Source organism: Agrilus planipennis, unplaced genomic scaffold (assembly GCF_000699045.2).
Source record: "Agrilus planipennis isolate EAB-ADULT unplaced genomic scaffold, Apla_2.0 scaffold152, whole genome shotgun sequence".
NCBI classification, from domain to species: Eukaryota; Metazoa; Arthropoda; class Insecta; order Coleoptera; family Buprestidae; genus Agrilus; species Agrilus planipennis.
The window spans coordinates 198,759-225,947 of NW_020439047.1; the positions used below are offsets into that span (position 1 = coordinate 198,759).

The 27,189-nt window shown below is 32.4% G+C and overlaps 1 protein-coding gene across 8 annotated transcripts in view; it reads right to left on the reverse strand.

Moving 5' to 3' along the window:
* Nucleotides 1-1,548: 1,548 nt before the first annotated feature.
* Nucleotides 1,549-27,189, reverse strand: part of LOC108737961 (voltage-dependent calcium channel type D subunit alpha-1) — a 205,991-nt gene continuing 180,350 nt past the window's right edge. For 2 of the 8 annotated variants that reach the window (XM_025976903.1, XM_018471161.1), the window contains 15 exons: nucleotides 25,130-25,247; nucleotides 24,758-24,887; nucleotides 18,556-18,722; nucleotides 18,396-18,483; nucleotides 16,547-16,654; nucleotides 12,335-12,387; nucleotides 10,656-11,274; nucleotides 10,512-10,595; nucleotides 10,259-10,447; nucleotides 10,096-10,201; nucleotides 9,900-10,039; nucleotides 9,176-9,844; nucleotides 8,607-8,929; nucleotides 5,032-5,333; nucleotides 1,549-2,289 (listed from right to left, as the gene is read on the reverse strand). In XM_025976903.1, the coding sequence (XP_025832688.1) occupies nucleotides 1,976-2,289; nucleotides 5,032-5,333; nucleotides 8,607-8,929; nucleotides 9,176-9,844; nucleotides 9,900-10,039; nucleotides 10,096-10,201; nucleotides 10,259-10,447; nucleotides 10,512-10,595; nucleotides 10,656-11,274; nucleotides 12,335-12,387; nucleotides 16,547-16,654; nucleotides 18,396-18,483; nucleotides 18,556-18,722; nucleotides 24,758-24,887; nucleotides 25,130-25,247 (3,410 nt within the window). In that variant the 3' untranslated portion in view covers nucleotides 1,549-1,975. Of the gene's footprint in view, nucleotides 2,290-5,031; nucleotides 5,334-5,450; nucleotides 5,483-8,606; nucleotides 8,930-9,175; nucleotides 9,845-9,899; nucleotides 10,040-10,095; nucleotides 10,202-10,258; nucleotides 10,448-10,511; nucleotides 10,596-10,655; nucleotides 11,275-12,334; nucleotides 12,388-13,801; nucleotides 13,910-16,546; nucleotides 16,655-18,395; nucleotides 18,484-18,555; nucleotides 18,723-24,757; nucleotides 24,888-25,129; nucleotides 25,248-26,497; nucleotides 26,613-27,189 lie in introns of all 8 variants that reach the window. The other 6 variants (XM_018471166.2, XM_018471162.1, XM_018471164.1 and 3 more) reach the window with 6 other exon arrangements.

Genomic DNA, 27,189 nt, shown 5'->3' on the forward strand with positions numbered 1-27,189 from the left:
TTAAATAAACTTATTAAATTTATATAAATAGTTTATAATTCATTTTTGAATATTATGATTAAAAAGAAAAATTTACATTATTGTTTTCAATATTTCATGTTATTTGCATTTATAAATTAATCAAATAACCTGCTTTTCTGTCTTTGCAATTTATGAAGATTGAAATAAATCAACTTTTATATTAAACAAATTGGTTTTTGTTGTTTTTCAATACGGCGTACCTTTTTGATCGTTTCAATTTGACAGGCTATTCTACGTTGAAAATGACATAAAAAAAGTTTACTTCATAATTGTTCAAGAACGTTATCGTAAAGAAAAAAAATAATTTCGGAAAAAACCACCTGTTTTTAATGATTATTATAAATATTATGAGTGTTATTTTTTCCGATTAAAGTCCCTATATGTCTGTAATGTAACCGTTTTTGAGAAAAAAGTTTAGATTTATTCAAAAACCAAAATAGGTAGAGGTCTAAAATTTTCAGGATTAACTATCTCATTAGTTCCAATATACTCTCAAAAAATAATCCAAATATCCCTCTGGGGCCGATTCACTATGCCTATTGTCCTATGGCCTTTGTTTTAAACTAATCAATTCGAAAATTGTGAAAATTCTAAGGAATTAGTACCATTAGACGCCCTTATATATATGCTACTAAATACCTAGTAAAAAAGTATGCAAACCTGTATTTTGTTTAAAGATTAATATATATACCTGAAAAGACTATGCAAAATAAAAGCTCGTCATTTATACTAAGTATAAGAATAATTGAAACTCTAATTTGCATGCAGAAAAAAATTCAGCTTAAAGGGCCGATTATTTGACAATTTCAAACGAATGTACGCGAAACTTGTATTCGCGAAGTGAAAAATGTTGTTTGGAGAAGTTATTTTTCTCGAATTTGTACACTGCCACTGTTTTGATCTTTATTAACAAAAATTGTAAAACTTGAAAAAAATCCGCGACGACATATAACTATAGGTTAATTCACAAATTAATAAAAATGCCAAATGGGCGAAGCCGCGTAAACGGCAAAAAGCAGATATTGATTCTGGTATTGCTAATCTGGGCATTGCTATTTATTCATACATAAATTTCGTTGAATTTAAATCTAACTTTATTTAAAAATAAAATTTTCACACGTAGGCGTAGCAACAATTTTTTTCCTACGTACAGCAGATTTTCAGCTTTAATGTGTTTCGTTTGTATGTTTTTAAAGTCAGGGCCTTTTCCAGGGGTGAGGGGTGAGCTTGCTAGGGGAGGGGCAGTGCCCCCTTACTACTCCTACCTATCTGCACCCATGCTTTTACGTGAGAATGTGATAATTTTCCCAAATACAGGAAAAATGCTTTTCTTATAATTAATTTATGGCAACTACAACTATTTGGTATGATCATATTAATTTTTAAATTCTGAGAATATTTTCCATTGCATGAGCATATCTAATAAAGTATTTTTTTGTATAGGTAATAGTTTACTAGAAACTACTACACATTTTTATCTCGGAAAATAGCGTTATTTGCAGATTATGCAAAAGTAATAAACGTAAAAATTGTTCGAATGAATATCTTTATTAGATTTTGAGTAAAAAAGTCTTTATCACAAATCATTTACAATTTCTTTACATTGTTGTCGCACATTTATAAGACGCATTGAGTAGAAATTGTGATGTAACTTAAAACAAAGTAGCGATGAAGTAAAGAATATACGGATACGGAAGGTATAGTTTATGGAAGAGTGAAGAAAAAGAAACTAAAAATTAGGTAAGTAATGACAGTTTGTCACATTTCTTCTGCAATCTTTTTACACTCTGTACAACAGGGCTTAAACTGGAGAAACAATCCAGGTGAAAAACTACACATAATAACTTTAGTCGTCCTTGGACCAAAAGATGTGAATTAGGCACTTATTTGAATGCTGACGTGGGTCGGAAACTTGTGCAGCTTCTTTAGAGCAGCTGCCAGTTGGTGACAGTTGCTATAATTGCGGCTGGAGCAGATCGTTATTCTGAGCGTTTATTCTTCTGTGCTCCTGCTGCATCAAATGGTGGGCAGCTCGGTCCATTTCTTCTTGGGTCATGTTTAGTGCTTCCTGCATCTCTTTTGACGTATATCTGACGAATTCTGGGTCGCAGTATTTACCTAAACCTTGTTCGGCCAATACTCGACCTACTAGGCTTTCCGCAGAACCAACCACCTCGAATAGCGTGGGCTTTCGGTCAGCAGGACTTCCGGGAAGTGAGTGCGACAGACGTTCAGTTCCTGCGTGACCATTCGGTTCACTCATGGGCGCTGGAAGTAGACATATTAGTAACATTCCTATAGATTATAACAGGACGAACGAAATATCGGTTCAGTAGATTTAAGAATACACCTATTTTTTTTATATAACAGTTATTTGATTGTCAACGTCTTTAATAGTGAGTATACTGCATTGAATTTTGTCAAATTTTTACAGAGTGAAACATTTTCTGAAATTTGGTTCATTTAAATGTTGGTTTTATGTAAAATTATATAAAAATTGTAATATGGTATTTTGAAAATGATCCACTTGCCGTTTGACGTGCTATAACTTCTGAAACATTCATTTAGACAGTTCAAATAGCCAAAACGGCAAATTTTCAATTTACTGTAGAATAAAACAAATTCTACTGCCAATGATTGCGAAAGCCTTAACCAAATATATTATTAACTGTTTCTTATAGTATCTATTTTATATACCCATTATCATTTAATTTGTTAGTAGTACGGTTAGTCTATTCATTGAAAAGATATCCATTAGTTATGAATAAACATCAAAAAATTGTTTCATATAAAACTAAGTTGCTAATATCTGTTATATAAGTAAAGCTTAATAATTCTCACTTGAGTTCTTACACATCAGTGCAATAAATGTTAAGTGTTTTTATTGGAAGAATAAGACATCAGAGTTAGAATACTAGTGATGTAGATTACGTAAATATGCAAACTACCGTCAAATATTTATACTGTATTCTCAAAGTACCTTCTTTGCGATTTTATATTACGTACGTACTTTTGTTATCGATTCAAGGAATGTTTGTGCACAAGTATAAAATTTAGGTTGCATATTTACGAGCCGTAAGTGAATTTTATTGAGCACAAAATAGGGTATTTTTGGAATCTTCGAAACATTCTGCTTTTCATAAGTGTTGATTATTTTTATGCAGATAGTTTTCTATTCGATTGTTCTTAAAAATCACACTGATGAATTAAGAATCGAAAAAGAAAAAGCCAGCACAAGCCCATGCATAAAAAGTATTAGTCCAAGCATGTGGAGGCTCTTGCTGCTGCACCTTATGCAAACGAGAATGGTGGTGAAGTTGTAGCCACGAAAGAATCTGTTTGTGGCAACGAAAATTTTGATTTACAGCTGAAACGTATTGATAATTGATACAATTATGTTTACTTACTACTTTTGTACAATTCAAGTAAATTTTTGGATTTGTTTTTGCAAAGATATTATTGCGTCATTTATGAACCGTACTTCTTTTTTCTGTGAGACGAAATAAGCCCATATCTAATTCGAAGACACGTTGGTATTGATTAATCATCATAGTTATCAGTGGCGGATCCACGGGGGATTTATTTACTAGAATTTATCAATTTTTTAGTGATATATTCTGCTTAAGACCATTATTTCAAAATTACTACAAAAAATAATCTCTAAAATAACGCATATTGATCAAAGACCTACACAGAATTGTTTCGATTCAGACATTCTTGTGAGCCCCTAATTAAAATCCTGGATCCGCTCCTGATAACAATATTTACAGGATTTTAAATGTGAAAAACTAAATTGATATTTTTGCAATTACTAAAAAACAATTATGATCAAAAATTTGAAGGTATCTGTTACTGAATCTGTGTTCACGTTTATTCGTTCAATTTGTTCTTGGTCGGCATTATGTTTAAACTATGTACTACCAAACGTTGAGCGCGATCTCGAACTTGTTGATTCCATCAGTACGTCACATTACCCAAATCGAAGCTGTTGGTTTCAAAGAAATTAATAAATAATCATAGAAAGGCAATAATTCGATATCTGTGGAGATTGGTTACCAATTGAAAATTAATTAACTTTTAATTCATTTTTAACCAGGAGCTTCGAAAGTACCTAAAAATTTGCATGCTGATACTAATTAGTAGTAAATCTTCACAGATAACGTAAAAATTTTCTTGAATGGGAAGAATAATTGGTTCGGACTTTATACATAATAGCGCAGGTGTACATTAACGGGACTAAAGTTAAGTACCTATTTGTATTTTGTAGCGAATTTTAAACAGACTGCTTAACTATATGTTAAGTTAAACTTTTCACACTTCAGTTCGTTTATAAAATGAACTAATTTTCTAATTTAATTTTTGTAAACTGAAACCAAATTTTTTACATGTGTGATTAATACTATTCATACCTACGGTGTATCAGAACATTAAGCAATATGTTTTTTTTTCGATCTGATTTTAAGTCATTATTAGTGAATTAAATAGTATGATGTTCCGAACTGAAATTAAACATTAAAAAAAATGTCCTACGCAGCATACAACAGAATGTGGTGCACTTACACATAAAATCCTGATACAGATGTGTTACTATTTCTTGTAAGCATTTATAAAACAAGTTGAGTCTTGTCCTTTGTTTATTGCTCAATTGCAATCGTTTCTCCATGCTTAGCAGACGGCATTTTTAGTGCGCTTCGTATCATTGCAAGCGGCTGAATTTAGCGACACAAGACATAACCTGTTTATTCATAATCCCAAACCCACGGGAGGCTCAAAACTCCATAGATTAGTCTAAGTTTATGTTGGATTTTAACATAATATTTACTGTTGTATGCTGCTTTAATTCTAATCTTCATACTTATAGATTTACTTGAGAATGAGCTTTTGCTTATAATGTAAAATATTAAACGAACTGATGCGATAATAAAAAAGAAAATTAGGATAAAAATGTAGGTAATATTTGTTTTGTATGAATGACTCTTTCGTGGCAGAACTTAATCTGGAATGGCTAACCTCTGCCATGAAAGGAAGCTCTGTGATTAAGGTTGCAGTTGTAGCGGGCATGCCTGACGCCTCCATCCGTCTCAGTGGGCTGCTCGAGCGAACAAGGCCAGTGCGTCTTGGGCAAGAAACCTGCAACTGCCATGGCTTGTGCTTGTGCAAGTTTCAGACCAGACGCAATACGAATAAAGCTGGGGGCGCGCCGCATGGACGCCGCTGGCGAGGAGGGCATGCAACCCCCGCCCCCGAGGCTAAGCCGCACACGCCGCGGTGGCGGCGTCGGAGGCAGCAGCTCGGTATGGTCGCCCTGCAGACTGGCATAAATAAAACAATCACCACAAATAATCGGTTAATTTGAAAACAATAGAAAAGAAAAAAAAATAATTAAAAACCAAACCATCAGGCAAACGCACACACCCACTTACGCTTACCGTTGTAGTGGGGGTGTAGAAAGCCATATTTACTGAAATTTAAAGTTAACATGTTAAATTCCTATTAACAATTTTTACCCTTTTTGATTATAATTGTCTGGCTGTCCATACAATTCGTATGCAATAAGAGAGTAGTGCCAATAGGCCACGTGAAGATGATATAGTGTCTAGCATGACAATAGCTCATAAGGAGGGCAAGGGTTCAAGACAAACGAGATACCACGTTTGACATTAAACACACTTTCTTTGTAGATATTTTTCTTTGAAATAATAGTTTCACTTGATATAATTTGTATTATTAAATTCTTTAATGCTTATGCGGAGAGGGTGTGGAATATCACAAGATAATAGAAGGATAAAGTTTAAAAAAAATATTTGACAATAAAGTACCAAAATGTCTTAATTTTGTGTAAACTGTGCCTTTATTTAAAGTTAAAATAATTTATGTACTGTTTTAGTTTATTTGGGAGATCTCTACATTGGCGTACTAGGAGGAGTATAGCAAAAAAATTATTGGTAAATAATATTATAGATGAAAGTCGATCGATGTGTCTTCATTCTCATATGCATTTGCGAGATTATGAACGTCGTATTGCGTATGGAGCATGCCTTGAGTTAACGCATGCCTGATAAAGTATTTATACGGACGCATTACCTTGTAACCATAACCTTGTTTGGTGGTTTACGCCAGATTATGGTCCTAGACCAACTTATAGTTACGCCAATGCATTTGTTACACGATTCTCATACTTGGTACCTACATACATTTGGTATTTAAGAATTCGTACATTCGCACGTTTACTTGACGATAAGTGTTAACAATGATAAATGTTTGGGTCAGCAATTTTTTAATTCCGAATAAAAGCAATTGTCCGTACTTTGGTTACGCCGAAACGTAATGTGACTTTTATAACGATTATTTCAATTGTCAAATAATTATAAGAGCATTGTCATCTCCTAGACAATTGTTTCTAGGTACTCATTTATTTTCGAAAACGTGCATGAATTCACTATTCAATAATTATCGGTTAATTTAAGAAGCTGGTGATTATTGGTTTTTATTTTATGCTCAAATTTATCTGTGGGCAAAATAGTATTGAAATGGCATCGGAGTAGAGGTGAAAAGTTGCACCTATTTAAATTTTAAATCGTCACGTATTTATGATTGTATAATTACTTTTTGAAATCCTATCGAATTAAATCAGTTAATACTTTTTTGTACAGCCAGTATGGAAAAATGTTTGGTATAAATGTGTGTTTTCGATAGCATACGTTGTTATGTAAGTAATTTTCGAAAACAACGATTACACCACGTTCGTGATTGTATTATATATTGAAATCATCACGAACAAAGGCAATAAAAATTATTTTGTGACTAACGGTTTAACCTGGCTAATTAACACTAAAATATCCTTAATGATAACTCTGGTATAATGTGTTGAAACAGCGTTTGGTGAATACTTGATGGTAATTAATAAACTAAACTAATTGTTGAAACATTATTCTTTAGCTACTCCTTGCATAGTGAAGTTATATAAATAATTTTTTTATTAAACATTGGAACCATTTGGAGGTTACCTACTTTGTTATAGTTTTTTACAATTAATAAATAAACATCACTTTAACATCGTTTAATAAGTGTCACATTTATTTAAAACAAAATTGACAAACCTATACCTTTTCCAGCGATTATGATCAAAAATCAAAAAGTTACCTATGTGTTTTAAATGTATGAATTTAGTTAATTGCTTAGGTAAATTATTTCCGAAGGAAATAACAATATAACAATTGAAAGTTCTGCAGAGTAGCTAGTGATAAAATGCTTTTTCTGTCAATATATCTTATAGTTTTCGGTTACATATGTTTTTAGAGGCCAAAAATTGTTATTGGTTATTGTTTTGAAAGTCTAATTTAATGTAATTGACATCTTTTAGAAAGTCGAAAAATATTTAAAATACGTACAATTTCTTTTTTAACTTATTAGTCAACATACCGTCAGTCACAAAACAAAATTTTTAGGTTATTAATCAATACCGATTACTGATACTAACATAACTTACCTCCATAATTAAATTACTATCTAAATATGCTGTTAATTTACCGAATAGCGAAATTGCGATGTTTTTGGTAAAATATCTAGCTGTATTTAGTGACAATATTTTTGAAGGTACTAAGTAGATGATTATTTCAATACAAAAGATCGTGATCATGACTTATTAAGTCTCGTTTAGTTGGCAGAAGCCATGCTTTGACTAAATACTAATTAAATAGATAGGTTCCAAAGAAATATTTTAGCATTATGAAAAAATATATATATACCTATATACAGAAGCGCAGACAATTGTATAATATGCATACACTTAATTACAGCAATCACAGAACAACAAAAAAGTTTAATAACAACCTCAAGTATGATAAAAAGTTTCGACAAAAGTCAAGTTTATTCGATCAGGATTGCCAACTATGAGAGAAGAACGTAAAGATGAGAACTCCATGTCCACATAATATTATATAACTTTTAAATACTACTATGCAGAGACATAACTGCAGTATCGAGGGCCCTGATGTAAAATGATTTGGAAAACTTATGATAATCTGCTGTTTGGTATAATTTCTATTAGAGTACTTGTACGTGACTGAACTGTCAATTTCGGTTAAGCAGCGGTCGAAGATCCCTTGAAACTCTGGTACCTATAGTACATTGTCCTATTGCAGTTATACCTTCGCTAGTAAGTATTAATGATAAATAGTGATTTGTTAATTAACAATAAAATTTGAAGAGCTATTGTCGATTATTGTATTCGAAATTGATTTCTGTATATAATAAAAAACACGAGACTAAGGAATAAAATTATTAATTTATAAAATTTTAAATAAAAGTTTCACACCTACTATGCCGCTGAAATGCAGTAACGGAAAATCGTGAATAACTACAAAACTTTCGCTATTGTTTTTCCTTGAAATTTTGATTCCCTTTACGTAAACTACTGGCTGTATTTTTTTCTTATTTTACCAAGTCTTATTTTTATTTCGTTGAAAATATTCTTCCTGTTCGAACAAACTAGTAACTTAGTTATGGAGGTAAGCGGTCTAGTTGGCATTGCTTAAAGAGAGAAATGGAAAACGTATAATAAAAATTCATGAAAAAAGACTCACTCGATCACTTCAAAGGTTTTCTTGTCTCCGCTTCCATAAAATTTATTAAAAGATTTTAAAGGTATTGCCTCCTCGTCCCCCAAGCCTTCTTGATTGTGTAAAGACGTGACACTTGCTCTTGTTTGCAGAACGGCATTTCTGTTCGCATAATGTACATGGTTCGCTCCATCAGTTACAGGTTTCTGATTATATGGGAGATAATCGGAACTAGGAGTAGGAGAGATTTTGATTTGGGCGGAATTTACTTTAAGAGACTTTGCTCTACTGAAACTGTGTCCACGACGCATTGACGACCAAACGCTTCCAAATAAAGAGTGGTTTCTCTAAAAAAGTTGCCAAATGTTTACAAACATTTATAAATATCATCTTTTAAGGCGAAACTTCTTCTGTAGTCCTAAAACTAACCTGCGTTACGCGTCACTCGCCACATTAGTTGTGTGCGGTGATGGTAGGTCCTTGTATGTATAATTGATAAAATACAATTTGAACTTACTACAAAAGAAGTTCCCCATCTGTTATGTATACTGAGTTGCATACAATTCTTGTTTTTATATATTTCTATATCTTACTCTGTGCATTGGCTCTGGATTGTCATCTATCAACTCGTCTAGGTTCCCTGAGATAGCTCGTTTGAGTTCTGGACCTGCTTCATGCAAAGTTCTTAAACCAGCCTGGAGAGTGACGGTGTTGTGACATTCCTTATCGCCTTGTTCTTTCATTTCTTGTTCCTTTCTCTTTTTAAATCTTCTAAAGTAATCTTGAATGAGAAAGGTTGCATAGAACTTCCCAACGGTTACCTCGTCATCGACTCCAGGTGGAGGTACTACTTGATCCAGCAACTGAGGGCTCGTTCTTTTCCATATCTTCTTAATAACCGCTCGAAGTTCTGCATTCGCTTCGTCTATATTTCCTTCCGTTTTTATGCGAAGGGAAGTTCGAACTACAGCAAACAAAGTGGCATTAAATAGTACGGTTCCGTCACTATTAAGGGGCATATTCATTGAAACCAGTCTTTTACAAGCTACGCGGTGTGGACACAGTTTGCCGAAACCAAGCGGCGGTGAGATTTTTCTCAGGAGTGTAACAACGTCCAGATGTTTTATTCTTCCTTTTGCGTCGGGATCGTACTCACTCCACAGGCGTATAAACTCTTCCAAGTGGTGTGGTCCTAGGATGGACCAGTCTCTTGTTAAGTAATCGAAATTGTCCATAATGACAGCAACAAACAGATTTATGATCTGAAATAATATTTAATGAGATAATCAAAATTATTAAGGTATAGGAGTATCTTACAAGAAAAGAGCAGAGCACATAAAACGAAATGAAATAAGGGTAGGCTATGTCAGAGCCACAGTCTGTATCTTGAACTCGTGAATCGCATTCGACGTAGTCGTTATCGGCGCAGTCCATCATAATATCCTGCCACGACTCCCCTAAAAAAAATTTTAACGAGTTTCCATTATTAATTTATTTGCAATTAATCGTTTACCGGTAGCAGATCGAAATAGCACAAGTACTGCTTGAAAAAATGAAGCGAAGTTGTTATTTCTTGTGATGGAAGAACCAGAAGTGCTACTGGATATTTTTCCAAACATCTGGAAATAAACTTATGAGGATTCGACCAGTAACAAGTAAATTGATATATCTTGTACCTGCATCCCAATAACAGCATATATAAAAAACAACATGACAATTAACAAAGCTACGTAGGGTAGGGCTTGAAACGATTTCAAGAAGGTCCATAATAAAGTTCTTATTCCTTCCCCTCTGCTTAACAATTTAACAAGTCTCATAACTCGGAATAATCGGAAAAAATTGATGGAGATAAGACTTGAACCAGGCTTAAAGAAGATAATAATTTTGAAAGTATCTGTTCTGATGAGAGACAATTTTACTATAACTTACGTTTACTTCAGAGTAAACTATGTCAATGAAACTTCCCAAAACTATTACAAAATCAAACACGTTCCAAGCATCACCAAAGTAATTCTGCAAAAAAAAAGTAACGAAATAATGACACAGGAAACTAGACACAAAAAGAAGACTTACTTTGAATCTAAATGCAGCTAATTTGAAAACGAATTCTAAAGCAAATGCCGATGTAAAGATCATGTTTAGAATATCGAGAGCTTCCGAATAAAGATAAGGTTGTCTGTGAAATTTCATAGCTAGCGTTATGGTATTGATCAGAATTAAAATAAAAATTGTATATTCAAAAGGTCTTGAGGTAACGAACCACCAAACCTTGTACTGTATGCGATGTTTCGGAATGTACCTTCTAACTGGTTTCGCTTTTAAAGCAAATTCTATGCAGTTTCGCTGGTTCTTATCTAGCTCACAGTTTTTGTACTCTTGTTCACCTTCGTTTTGGAATGTAACAATAACGAAACCGACGAAGATATTAACCATAAAAAAAGCTATTATTATTATGTAAATAATGTAATATGCTGCTACTATGGGGCGGTAGTTATGTATTGGTCCACGGTTTTCTTCGTTTGAGTCTATTGAAACGTACAGTAAGCCAGGCCATCCTTCAAATGTTGATACTGTAAACAATGTCAGCATAGCTTTAGCCACGTTGTCAAAATGAAATCTGTTGTTCTGCCATTCTCTGTTGTTCATTTCCGGTTTGTTTATGTCGCCGTCCTTATAAACAATATAAGTACCGCTGAAAACAATGGGTCTCTTTACTATATCTCACGTTAAAAAAACTACTTAGGAGAATGCCATTACACTGTTTGATTTTAAATATTCAAACCAATTTGGAGGAGCAATTTGAAAAGAGGAATTTAAGAACAATGTTGAAATGCATCTATATCATCGTAGGAATAACTTTGGATACAAAAGTATGATGATGTAGTCTAAGCTTTCGTCAAGTACTGCTCTCTTCTATCGTAGAAAAAGGAGTGGGGGTATTAAAGAGGATATTTTTAAATAAAACTTTCTCACTTTTACTGTTTTGTATTTTAAATATAATATATGTACTCTATACCACCAGTAAAGTATATAATTCAAGGCATTCTACACCGGCAGAAAATAAGGTAAAGCATAAAATGAAGACTCATTTGCCATAACAATATTGATAATTATGCTGGAAACAAATTCGAAGGAGCCGCAGAAAGTTATGTAGTTTGGGATATTTCATGTAAAGCCTTAACCAAAGAAGAAATTTACAATAATAAAAAATTAATTACTTTAAAAAAAAACATTCTAAACTTCTTCAAATATGAAGACTTTACATGAGCATTTCCTAATCTACTTAGTTATTTATTTAATTTCCTGTCGGTATTTTATTGAATTCCTAGTAATTCCGTGCGATTCTGAATTATATACATTGTCAGCTATTATATACGTTTACGTCTCTATCTACAACCATTCAAACAATTTTGGAGAATTTCCTATCAATTTTATGTTCTAAAGTTGTAACGTAAGCTACTGAAGTTAATTTTATAAAACAAAGCAAATATACGTGATTTTTGTGCTTTTCTGTTGGCTAGTGATGAACTATATGAACCAACACAGAATTAAAGAAGATTTGTGGCCAATTTTTATGTTAAGATATAATCATATAACAGAACGATTCTTATAAGTGTGACGTATTGTTGTATAAAAATGACGAGTAAATAGTCAAATAAAAAAAGATTTCGATTAGAAGTTGGAATAATATGTTTGTCTTCGAAAAACAGTAATGACTTCCTCCAACATTTTGCGGGCTATATCCTACTTACTTGCATTCACTGGCTGTAAGTTTTGATCCATCTGAACAACTGGAGAATTTTCCCTAAACCAAAACAATAAAATGTGAGTTATCATAAATGTTCTCTTTAAGGCTTGACAAAAGTGAGGTACTCATGCAGTTTAATTAGAGTGCACTTGACCACAGAAGAAAAAAGCGAAATAAATGAGTTATCCAAACAAATACTTGATCAAACGTGCCAAAATTAAATGTATTCGGAATCACTTGTAGTCATAACTAGCATAAAACTGAGAAAAGAAAAGGGTGTTGTGATAACTATTTTTTCTACTTATAAAAGTAATACACATTATAGTTAAAAGGATGCTGAGTTAAGAGCCATCTATAAAGCGTCTATTGTAGAGTTAAGTAATAAAAAAGCATTTATTTAATACAAACTAGCAATGACCAGAAAATATCTATTAGAAAGTCATTTCTAGTATATATTAAGTAAATAATTATTAAAATGTTTCACAATGAACCTACTACAGAGTCTATTGGAATTAATAAAAAAGCGACAAAAGAAGGGCAGAACAAGAACAAAAAAGGAGCAGAAGTACTATTACACAAATACCGTCAAATTCAACCATGCTGTGGACTTATTCTTCTTATTGTTTTGAACAAAACAGTTTTTGTAAAACTATGGTAGTATTAGCTTTTTGGAATTGAACTACATTGTGACAATTTGAAAAAATGTCTTCACAAATAGAAAATCATTTACATTCCGAATGATTGAATAGCGAAAAATTTTATCTGTTATTTTAATACTCTATAGTTTATATTTGTTTATGGTTTGTATTAGAATAGAAATATTACAATTCCACGGACGTAGTGATATACCTATTGCTTAAGTTTTTCTTACATTCATTTTTTCAAATTGTTTTAACGGTATTTATACTTCAGAAATATATTAAATGCCTTTTACACTAACTAAAAAGCGACATTTAGTGATTAGGTGATAAATTGTTAGGTAGAGTAGATGGTATCGGTATCGATTCGGGTTAGGTTAGGTGCTGTGTGTGATAACGAAACAAACGGCAACGCAAAGGGTACAAATGGTGGTAAAACGTACTACCGCATTTTATATATTAAATCTAGAAAAATATTTTCAAAAAGTCAGATTTGGTCAGCAGGTAGATTTCAATGAACTGCTCATTGTTATTCTTAAATTGTTCCAGTTAAGTAAATGAGTATCTACCAAGTACTGATATGACAAAATACGACAGTAATATGTGCGAGGAGTTTAAGTAGAAGGGTTGTCAAATTAGCAAACCATAAGCTTACCAGCATCTACAGTGCCGACAGACAGGCAGACATTGTTCTGTGCGCGAAGATTACCAATCAACAGGCAGGCCGTCGAGGATCGTTCAGACTTTGAAACGGACGAGCCCCGACGGCTACAAGCCTGGACCAGAACATGCAGTTTTACCATCTGGATAAGCAAGAAGCGTTGGACTATTACCTTGAATAACTGCACTCCAATGACAGCAAACATGAACTGCAGTAGGTAGGTAACCAGCATAATATTGCCGATCGTCTTTATGGCTACTATAACGCATTTCACTACATACTAGCCATGAGGAGATTCGAAGGATGAAAGGATGAAACAAACAAAACACAGTGTCAGTTCAGTTTTAGAGAAGGCAAAAAGGGGCGTTGTGGTTGTGGTGGTCGGGGCACGCGCAGCCAGCCGGGAACGGTCAAATGCACCCAGGGTTGCGACTGCTGAGGAAGGGGGCCAACAGCCAGAAGGGCTGCGGCAGTGCCCTAGCCTATACAATAATTATGACTACAAGTGCAGAAGAGCACACAGCAGTGCACGAAAAACAGCGGCGGCGACGTAGCGAATATAGCAACAGCAGCTCATGCAGGTTAATGGTTTAATCTTTCTTTTTTTATTAAAATATACTTCAACGGGTTGTAAATCTCAGATAGATTGGAACTATTTTGGGCTTTCCCATAGGTACCATGTCAAAATTATTGCCAACAAATTCTGCTCGACGCGAACCGGTGCACTAGTGTTTTAGTGTTTTAATTGCTTTTTATATACATGCTATATGTCAAATGCAAATGTGATTATGTTCTTCTGATGAAGTGAATTACTGTTTCTGGTTTTATGGCAATAAAATTATGATTATTATTCGTATCGTACTTAGCAAATTGGCAAGTAAACTTCGTCACTGTAAAACAATAACTGATTAGTGAGCCTTAAGGCTTTTAAATATCCCTATAATGCAGCCCTTTTAATTGTTCACTGTATGTATGATGTCATTTTTACAGTTGTCGACACTTGGAATATTTTGTATAAGCTGTGCTAGCACGAAGGATGTCATGAAGTTACTGCATTCGCATTGTGTTTGGTTGTTGATGAAGATGTAGATTGGCAAAGTAGAAATCCCTTCGCAGAAAGCAATGTAAGCGGCTTTAGAAGTAGTTTTGTGCGAATTCAAACTGAGGACGCTTTCAACTTCCTGAAAATATTTGTCAAACAGAAGTACCAACGTGATAGATTGGATAAGTTCATTAATATAGTAGTAGTTGCATCCCCTCCAAGTTATATGCGGTGGCGTATTTGACATTTAAAAGCATTTGGCAGTGCAAAGAGTCATGAAAGAATTTGTGTCAAAATGATTTGTTTGGTGCAATGCATATGGAAAGGAATCTAGACGTGCTATAATAAAAGCTCTAATAGTTGATACCTAAACACTAGTAAACAATGGACGAAATTGAAATATTCAAATATGTGCTACACAAATGATTAACTTGATAGTGACAGTTGTTCTAGTTGAAGCTTTTACATGCTTTCTTTATTACTGAATGGGACTTATTTGGAGAAAGCTAGTGAAGAAGTGCTATTCACATTTCTACCTTACAAAAATTACCAAAAACAGAAATTCAATACAATACATTTATTGTTAATGTCCGCTTTAGAGAATTAACTTTTAGAAAAATCAGTTCTATTTTACATCAATGAATCAAGAATTCAGAGATTGCCCACGAAGAAGGGTAAATGTCTAACTTTAGGATTAGAAGTAGATATATTTTTTTATATTAATCTAAAAAAAGTTAGATTGCAATATAAACTTGTGTTTTTCATGTTTATTTGCAGTTTTTACTGATGCAAAACATTTAGTCGAAGTGGATAGGAACTGGAGAATTAGTCTATCAGTTTCAGCCCAGTTACCACGGGAAGGAATACAATCACGTTTTCGAACTAGCAAAAGTCCGTGAGGATGCCTATCGTAGTCGTCGGCGAAAAATTGGAAAGACAACTGCAACCACCCAGGAAAAGGATTCCAACACAATGGATATGAAGGCCGGAAAATGATTTCCTAACTGTAGATATCGGCCGTCAAAGCCTAAGTTATTTCATTCATGTAGTAAATATTCTAGAATAATTATTTATTAAATGAATTTTAATTAGTTTGTGATCTATTTAAAATTAGAATAAGGTTTGAAGTTCAGAAGGTGGACGAAAAATAGATTCAAAATTTTGTTGATTGTACAAAAACAAATGTTTAAATTTAAATCATCAATATTCTGAAGAAGAACGTAATACAATATTTGGAATTTTTGGAAATATGTTACATTAATGTGATGTGCATTCATATAACACATACACAAAAACAGCAAGTGTATATTGGAATGAGAAGTCCTTAAATAGTCACTTCAAATGAACATATTCACACCATTTAAATTATCATTGTTGATACATACTTACGGGTATTACAGAGTAGAGTAGATAATAGAGTTTCTTCTGAACTCTCCGTGGCAAAATATCTTTGGTCTTTAGGCAATTAGTTAGTAGAACTACGTTTACATGTTCATCATTTAAACTGTTTGAAATCCTGTGTTTGGTTCAAAACATTTTTGAATGCGATTAGTGACACGCAAATTTGGGGAAATGATCGAGCAGAAGTTGCCTACAAACGTTTCGACACTCTACGTACACAGTGGTATTGTTTTATGTAGTTGGCCGAGAAGACATTATGCTTAGTTAAATCTTAGTAGGAGTGAAAAAAAAATTGGCGGGACTCAACTAAACCTCAAAATATGGCGTTCAGGTCCCAGAGTCCATAAATGGTGCTGGTTAATATTGTGAGAATAGATACTGAGCGATAGAACGCTCACTAGTAGTAGTAGAGATATTATAGGGAAACCCATAGGTGCATTTGCTCATGAACAACAACGGACTGCAGGAGCCTACCTTGAACAATTGGACTCCTATTACAGCGAACATGAACTGAAGGAGGCAGGTGACCAGCACTATGTTGCCGATGGTCTTTACCGCAACTATCACACACTGGACAACATGCTAGAGACAAATATATGTGAGTTGTTACTTATTTACGGCCCCTGCCTCCACCACTCCCGTTTTTTCTAATTATACCCTTTGTTCTTAAGGAAATTCGGCAAGAAATAGCATAAAAAATGAAGAACTACTTTATATAGGACCAATATTACAATTCTTTAGGAGGTAATGCATTCTGAATTTTGCACTAAATAGCATGTTTTAGTAGCGTTAGTGTTAATTTATAACGTTGCCAATTATATGAATAACCGAAATGTGAGGTTTGATTTTAATTTGCCGTTTGGATTGGTTCGTAGACATTTTGAGAAATCAATTACTTTTTAAACGGTGATTTGTTCAATTCTGTGAAAATTATTTGAATTTTAAAACATGGCCTTAATGCTGCTTTGTTCTTGTTTAATAAAATATTTCATAGGTGTATCATTAATTAAAAAAAGTTTTGTTGTTGGTATTTTATTTTTGGCATTTTCACTATTTTCTTGTTTCTAAAATGCGAAAATTAGTAAAACTGATTAAAAGTAGAAATGTTTTCTCATAATTAATGAATAGTAGGTATGCTACCCGTTTTATAATGTGCATTAAGTATTAATGTATTTATTGGATCTCTTTTCTTTGGAAAAAATATTAGACAAATGAATACTTTCCTCTTTGAAAACATAATAGTTTTGTCTAAAACTGTATTCGAAATAATGAAATTCAATCAAGATATATCGGATAATTTTTTGCTTTTTTCATTACTGGAGTAAAAAATACGCATTTCCATTAAAAAAATATGATTTGAGCTGCAAATAACTTCGAAAGTTAAGATCAACTAGTCGAAAGCATACAACTTTTATCTAAGACTTTTCCCAGAATAATGAGACCCTATCGAAATATAACATTTCATTGTCATAAAATATATGACACAACCTTTATGTAGAAAACTACATGTAGGTTCCCATCCTACAACTTTGAAACACTGCTGATCTTTTAAAAGGCCTAACAAACTCTTCAATGGTTGTGCTGTCTAGGTCAGCTTAGGATATCCGTAAGGTGTAGTGGTAACTTTAAGGATACGGGCTGCACATCGATGTAATAGGATTGTATAGGTCAGGTTAAATATTTTTTTAAACTAGGTATATTTGCAGATTAAGTTCTGAAGTGATTAAGTTATGTGAGGTGAGTATTGCTCGTACGTAGATACATTTTCTGTACCTACATGTGCATTACGGTAGAAGTATAGAAGTGGGATAAAGTATGTCATGCCATGGTAGATTAAGTTCAAGCATGAATTTTGTTATTTGACTGTATATTAGTACATGCTAGTGTTACAAAAGTAGGGTTAGATATTTTTTTGAACTGTCATTGTAGTTTAAGTTCGGGAACGTAAGACTAATTTTTTTAAATATTTAAGTACCTATTTTTCTACTCAGAAAAATTAAATTATCCATCAATATTTACTGAACGTAAGAATGAAACAGAAGGCTGGTCCAATATAAAGTAGGTCCGACATTTTGCTTTTATCTTAATTCTTTATCATTATAAATACTTCTTGTCACATTTCGAGTGGGTACAAATAACAAATATCAATTTTTATAAATAAAAGATGATATGACAGACAAAAAAAATAAGGAACGAGTAATTAAAATGAGTAATGCCTTGCTGATGGAGTTGTTAGAGCCGAAGTATTTATAAGACAAGAAGAAATAAATGCTATTTATTGCTATTCCTCAGTTTAATGCGTCCACGTAGGGAATTTAATTACCTTCAGTCCCTTTGCTCTGTTAATAGCGCGTAATGGACGAAGAACTCGAAGAACTCGAAGTATTTTCACCACGGACATTGCACCTTGACTAAAAGTACATCAGTTTCCTTGCGTTAGTATTATATCGAAAGCAAAACTCAGACAACAATTATTATCTCACCTGTTGAATATTGACACCAACGATACGCATACTACAACCAAATCGAGCACGTTAAATGCTGACCTTAGAAAGGCACCGTCGTGAAGTATGCACCCATATGAAATTGTCTTAAGTATAAGTTCTATGGAAAATACAGCAGTGAAAAAGTAATCGAATAACTGCAGCACCTACAACAAAAATTATTATTATTTATTATATTGGTATTACTAACAACATTACAAAATAATCAAAGACAATCAGCAAACGTTAGCTGTGAAAATTTATTGCTAATTTCATTCATGAATCCACTTTTAGTAGCACATCTAGTGATGATCTGGTTATTGTTTATTATAGGGATGTATTTATTTATCTATAATTGTTTTTATTCTTATAAAGCTTTTATCATTTGTTGATGCATTTTATAGGAAAATTTAAAATCGACGCCAAAGTACCATTAGAGCTACGAATTATATTTCAAGTGGAAGCAACGTTTCGTATTTGGCGCTTTATGCTTTTTAGAATATTGACTCATCATCATCATCATCATAAGGTCATCAGTCCTAAGACTGATTGGACACGTACCTCCACTCTTTCCTATCCTGAGCTAAACTTCGCATTTCCCTAAAACTAGAACAGCCCACGTCCTATTTGCGAAGAGTAATCTAATCCAGGTCTATCTCTACCCCTCCTAACTCCTGTTTCTGCCTCTAATATGTCTCTGACTAGACCGTCATGCCTGAGAAGGTGTCCTACCAACCTATCTCGCCTATTTTTTATTGACTTCCATAGAGTCCTCTGGTCTCCTATTGTTTCCAATACCTCTTCATTTCTAACCTTTTCTACCCACCTTTTCGAACGCTTCTAACCTTTTCTTTTCCGCCGCTCCCACTGTCCATGTTTCACACCCGTAATATTGACTCAACTTACTAATTTTTATAATTCAATATATTTTAGCATATATAATGATCTAATTAGTACGTAATTTATTTCTTACAAACTAAAACAGGCGTAGTTTATGTTATTTTATTTTATTTTATTTTATTATATTATAATTATTACTGACAAATAATTCGATTTGTAGTAAAAAGAATGTATTTTGATTGGTTAATTATTTTAAGCTATAACTGTATATTACTGATAATATACCTCCTTACTGCATAATAAAAGGAGAGAGAAAAATGTGGTTTATTATTTCGTCCAACTATTAAATATTATTTTAGGGCAAACTAAACCTAATTTAAGCTAAATAAAATTGCACGAAATGCTTATTTAGTTGGTAATTTTTACAGTTTTAAAAAACATTTGCAGAGATTTCTGTCTTTTATAACATACAACAAACAAGCGTTTTCTCCTTTTCTCCAAATATATAGGTACGTAGGTGCATATTTAGAGCATTCCTCTCGGAATGAATTTAGATGTTGCAGTTAGTGCGCATCTGAAACCAAAATCAAAATATTGGTTTGCGCAACCTACAATTTTGGTCACTTGCAACGTATTGATTGACAAGTGCAAGCCAAAAGTGTTAATGCTTACCAACTAACGCATGAGAAATTGTCTTAAGGGGTGTCCACAACGATTTGTGATCGAACGCAGTTTTTTTTGTGTGTCAATTCACCAATCACGATAAGTTGTAGGTAACCGAAAAAAATTGTGAAAAAAAAAGTTCCGCTTTAACATCTACATATTAATTTAAAGAGAAAAATGTAAACGTGTAAAAGTGCTTTTCAATCGTTGCTGTTAAATGTTTACATTATTAAATATTAGTTTTCTGTTTATCGTTCGTATTATTGTATTGCATTTGGGTGTTGGTTGTATTGAAATGTTTGCCTGATATGCTCAGTCTTACTATAATTGTATCTTAAGCTACTTCTAACCACTCCCGTTGTTTGTTCTGTCTTACTTTCTTAGAAAGCTGTTTTTACGGTTAAAATAAAATTTTCTACTCAGATGCATGTGCAATGGTTTTCATCAAATAAATGCTATTCGCAGACTTTATATGTGTATCAAATATTAGAGAAATGAAAAGTAAGACTTCATTGTATTGTATTTATGGAGTAAATATCCCTATAGAGGTTAATGGTATTTATTATAGAATTCCAATTCTAAATAAAAAAGCAAATGATTTAATTGCAAACTATTTTTATTGTATACGGGGATACTGCATGCATTCAAATTCAGATAGTTGTTCTGTCTACCGGTTAAATATAAATTTATTGTGAATTAACATTATATCTTTCCATCTGAAAACCCTAGCTACAGATTTAATTTATTATTTATTTAGGAATAAATAATCTCAAAAGTAGTAGGTATAACCCTTTAACTAAAATTTATTTAATATTTGTGTAATGCAAATTCGTTGAATATTTTTTACTATTCGGTTTAAAATAAGTTTTTTACAACGGGGGGTTTTGCTCCAAACAGTTTTTTGTAACTCACCTTAACAATCATAAAGCAGATAATTATAGTTATCTATAGATAATTACGTAATTGAAATACTAAAAATAAAGCCAAATATTCAATAGTAGTAGGAAGAAACAGTTATCTTTAGTTAAATGAATACTGAAGCTATAAACCTATTTAGTCATTAATATTACAGATGCTGAAATGACCAGAAAAAAAAAACGTCACGTGGTATATGTAAGAGCGGATGCGTTCTCACTCAGTTGATTATCGCTGTCGCCAATAGTTATATCACAAAAATGAATGAATGAAGACCTTCCCTTACCAACAAATATTTCTTATATTCTATTCTTTCCTTTTCTTAACGTCCTTAAATGCTTCAATTTCAATTCAATTTCATTCACAAATATCTATAGTCTGCTACTTCAAAAATAGAAGGTGTTTCAAGCGGTAATCAATATTATAAAATTACATGCATTAAATTGTTATAAGCAAATAAAGTTACGTTGTAATTTTTGATTTGCATAACTTCCAGACTGCTACAAATCTATGGTCCATGAGACAGGGTCAAAAATTAAAAATGATTACTGTCAACCTAAAGCATCGAGAATAATTTCATCAGGCAGAGACCGACAAAGATTTTGTCTGCGAAAATTCTGGCTTTTGGGGATCTTATTGCAGTAATTTTTATCCAAACATGTAGATTTCATAGTGTTTTTTAAGTAATTTTACTATCATACTGGTCTTTAGATGAAATGAAAGATATTTTAATAAGAAAACCAAAAAAAAAATTATTAGATTCTTTTTAGTATGGACGTTAGAGTAACTTAAAAAATGATTTTTTTTATTCCGACACAGTAGAAAGCATTGACTATAAGGCACCTCTATAAAGTACTTAGTAAATATAAGCTCTTAATATTAATAGGATAATCTCCCTCATCATAGTTTTCCATTTTTACTTCAGTCACATATAAAAAAAACATGTCATTATTAATCGATCATTCAGCGAATCTCTATACACATTTCCGTAGGAAACTGAATGTTATTCCAAAAAGGTTTGTTATACTTTTTTTTATTAATCTAGCCATTTAAAAGATGTTCAAGGTCAAAATTTGAAAACATTTTGTCTTCTTTTCTAACTTACTGAAGAAATAAGTAAAACATATTTTTGTAGGAAATTGAACGTTCTACAAAAAAGTTCGCTTGTGCTTAATGGATTGTTCTAACCGTTTAGAAAATATTCGTATCCGAATTTCAATGCGTACTAATTTTGAATTTCATGAATTTTAAAAATATTCCTAAGAATTTGAGTTCATACCGATAGATTTTTTTTAATTATTTTTTTAGTTTCTTCACAGATGTAAGTATGCTTTACATTCGGGAGAAGAGAATACGTCAGTGTATTACTTAGAGGTAATTTATAATTTATTGCTGAGAAATAAGATTCTTATTTCAAATGCATTACTAAAAATATCGATATGAACTCAAATTTAAAAAAAAACTCCAAAAATTCAAGAATTAAATGTATACATTTGAAATACTTGTTAAGAAGCAATTAAAATCAGTAAGTACGAATTGGAATTCGACTACGAATATTTTCTAAACGGTTAGAGCAATCGATTAAGCAGATCTTTTTCGTAGAGCTTTCAATTTGCTACAAAAATATGTTTTACTTATTTGATAATAATTACTTTTAAGTTACAAAATTAAGAAGAAAAAAATTTTTTTTAACGAATTCTTCAAATTTGACCTTCAATATCTTTTAAATGGTTGGATTAATGAAAAAAATATAAGAAATCTTTTTCGTAAAGCGTTCAATTTTCTACGGAAACATTTAAGGAGATTTGCTGAGTAATCGATTGAGGTTTTTTCTATAAGACTAAAGTAAAAAAAGAAAAATATGATGAAAAGGATCTTCCTATTAATATTAAAAGCTTATAATTCGTAAGTACATTCTGGGGGTGTCTAGCAACCAATTTTTTTGTGTCGGAACTAAGAAAAAAGTAATCAACTTTTTTGACCTACCCTATATGGAGATGTACATCTACCCGTAATTATTATTATTAATTTTTTGACACATGACTCACCAAGTTGGTCGGTAAGAAAACGAACGATTCATGCATTAAACTTGCTCTATCAATTATTATTTTTACGTACTTACGTATAGTCTAACCAAACGCTTTTATAGGAATCTTCATGCTTTAAAAAAATTACCCTAGCCATTTTTTCCAAGGGAAAGTAAAAAGAAAGTCGAAAACTCTTTTCTTTTAAAAAAACTAATACGGCTTATTGGTATCCGTCAAATGGGCATACACCATCTGGTGGCAAAATTTATAACTCGAATGAGGGAAAAATTTACATAGGAACTGTACACGCAAATTGTAAAATTGTTTATTAAAATAATAAAACGCGTTAAAAAAGTAAAAATTTTTTTGATGATGGAGTCGACGAAGTTTTCTTCTAAAGTTAAATCAAATAAAAAGTTAATATGTTCAGTGAAAAGCTGCAATATCACTTCAGACATAGATCTTCACTCTTCACCTACATTAACTACTTTCCAATAAAAACTAACCGTATTATATATGTAAAAAATATATTCGGAAAATTAGAGAAAAAAGTAAACTAATAGAAGCTTGGATGAAAGCAGTAGGTATCAAAGAAGTGAATTCCGGAATAAAAATTTGTTCACGTCATTTTAATGCACATGATTATATTTCAGCAAGTATTTACCATCAGCCATAACCTTAATATTTAAAACTAGAATCATACTAAACTTATAAAGTGAGAAATTATTTATTCCTGTGTAATTGATTTAACACAATTCTAAGTATTTTGAGGTTCAGAACCTATCTGCTGCAACAAAGTTTGTAAAAAGTAGGCAGTAAACTTGACGAAATTTGAAGGCTAGCTTCCGGATTTGTTATTTCCGAATATTATAATGTGATTGGCATTAAAAACACGCTCACCTTCAACGAAATTTCCTTTCCGGGGCTTTGTGTCAGCCTAATCATTTATTGTGTCAATACTTATCATTTTATCGTAATGTAAAAACTTGGAAATTGCACGGTACACTATAGGAACTACAATAAATTTTCCCTAATCGGCGCCATGTTTTTAGGCTCCACCCATTTGACGGATCCCAATAGGAGCTCCGAAAAACATCGAAACAACTCAAAAGTAATATATTAAGCAGCGTGACGTCATAGCTTAACGTCGTTTTCACATCTAGCCTCTTTATTAACCTTATCAAATTTAAAAATATCTGAAGAAGTATATAGTTTAAGGATGATAAGATAATGAATACTTTTAATTAAGAGGAAAATTTCTAACTACACTAATATGGCCATAGTTTTCATATATATAAAATTATTTTATATAAATATTTCTGTAAAATCTATCGATAGAGCGCGCCACTTAAGTTATATCCATATATACGTATATCTCAAATAACAGCGCGTGGGGTCCATTAAGTACTGTTCAAACATGCGCACATGATATAAAAAATATTATTAGAACAAAGTCGATGGAAATGGCCGATTCATCCAAAATTGCTTATTTTAGCAAGTGTTATTATAATTTTGTGGCATTTAAATGAAATTTCTACCCGAATATTATTCTCTTTGGACTTTGCAGATTCCCTTAGTTATATTTATTTGCACAGCAAAAAGTACGCTGTAGATGTAAGTTACTTGATAATTAGGATTGGTTCGAAAATATGAACAAGAGACGTATGTCATAGAGTGAAATATATGAGTATGGAGCTAATTTATACATTTAGTGTAACAGCACCACAATATTTATAATCTGAGTTGCAATGACTTACCGAATTCATTTCTGACTTGGCATTGATGGGGTCTTCTAGAGCCAAAAGGGCAGATGATATCAAAATACAGGCTAGAATTATGTTTCCAAAAATACTATGATTGCACAGCCAGTGGCAAAACACACGAAACCTAAAAAAGGAATAAGAGATAAGTTTAAGTAGTAACACGATTATACATCCAATGAGAGGGTTTATGTTTCCACAGGGCCGAAAAACTAATCAACTTAATTGTAACCATCTACTACAAAAACAAAAAACGGATATGTTAAAATGGGTTTCTACTAATAAAAAATATCGGTGCGGGGTTCTACGTGTGCCTGGGATCAAGCAGGGCCATTCCAACAATAACCTACTGTCACCAGTCAATGTCACCTGTTTGTAGGAGAGAAAATGAAGAAAGACGACGCTGGTGGTATAGGCAATTTCTTCGAATTAGTTTTTACTTCCGACATACGTCTTGGCCTCGCACCTGTAGGCTCGTTGTCATCGTCTGTAACCACATGCAAACCACACCAATTAAATTATGTTAAAAATAAACATGGCTGCACAAAGTTATAGAATTTTTCAATTTGTTTAATCTTCTGCTAAAAAGCTTTCAATTTACATGTAAATAAAATAAATCGAGGTCGTTCTAATTGCCGAAAATCGCCAATAAAGCAAAGAAGTACCAAATGTTTTGTTGAAAACCTCATAAACAGAATGACTATGGGAAATCGCATAGAAATTAAATAATATAAATATAAATGATAGTTCAGGAAAAAAAATACACTTGTGTGAGTTTTACTGAAATCACACGGACAATGAATTTGTGTGAATTGGTTATCTGTTAAGATTTTTGTCACGAAAACTACTATTGCTTGGCCTATTGAGTAAGTGGACTTGAAAAGTTTCTCAACATGTTCACTTGATATTGTCTCGTATCTCATATGAGCATCTTGTTCTTGATATTGCCTTATTATTCAATAAAAGACAAAGCAAGATCGATATATTGTTGACTCTTGCGACAACCCTGTCACAGAGAATGACTTAGAAATTATTAGTTAACTAGAAATTCTTACAAAATTGTGAATGTCTCTAAAAATATTTTAATAAGTACCATATCATGAAGCAAAATGTGCAGTCGTACGGGAACGGTAAAAATGATGTTCTTTCTGACTTAGAATATCTCAATAGTAAGGTAAAGTATGCAGCACTAGGCAATATTACTTTGGATATCAACTAAACAGAAAATGGAATTTTTCATGTGTATGGTGATTACTTTATCGTGTTTATTATTAGAGAAGAATGGAAGCAAAGGAACCAAAGTCAGCATTCGAAAAAAAGTAGGTATGTTTTTCTAAAAATGATTTTATTAAATGTGGGGTCAAACAAAAGAAATTTTTAGTTGAATTTTATTGTCTAATTGCCATTAAGTACTAAGTGATATTTAGCAAAGGGGAGTTCTGGATTGATGCTCAAAATTATCTCATCTATTTTTAGCAGACCAATTCTAAGTTTAGAAAAAAGCATCCTGTATTACTAAAGACAGATAAAGGATGATTGAAAAGGCAAAAAGCATTAAAGGTTATGATTCAAGGAAGTTGAAGTTGAACCTGATTTATTTCGTCGAGGAAATTGATTAAGTTCAGCTTTTGGAGCTTCCTTTTCACCGAAAGGAAGTATAAAATGTAGCCGCAGGAATCAAATAATAACCTGCCATTTCTTCTTCGTGCAGCCATGTTCCGTTGATAGGATGTTTACCTGTTTTTATAAGAAAAAATAAAGAAGGCGCTGCCTTTTGGAATTGGTTTTATTTTCTTTTTGATGTTCATTTCTGATAATCTTCGCGGCCTGGCTGATACGGGTTTCAGATCCTCTGAAAATTATCGTAAAACGATTTGACCTAACAAAAACTGACACTTCAAAGTTATCTATTTGATTATGTACAAAAAGAACGAACGATAGAATTAATTATCCGAGAAAACTTATATATATATATAATATNTTATTTCTTGATGTAGTGAATCACGATATAATAATAATTTGAGAGTAATTAATAAATTCATTAGCATGTATTCTGCAAAAAACCCAACCAACGTGAGTTTGTTACACTTAAGGGCACAGCTTACTATAATATTCTCCTATTTTACAAACAAAAGAATAACAACAAGGACGGAGGTCATGCGTATATGTTGTAATCATATCCGACTTAATTTTGTCTTATTTAAATGTCTTCACTGCGAATTTATATCTCAAATTTTGTAATAATTACGTTGAATTGGTGTTCCTATTTTCCGTTATACGACTTTTCTAGTGCTTCGAAACAGCTAGTTTGCCTTTCGGTATCTTCAGGTATTTTAAACTCTAGAGTATATTGAGTGCTATTTACACTCTTCTTTGAAGTGTGTCGTTGGGGGGAGAATGTGACGTCTTATTGATTTATGATATATATA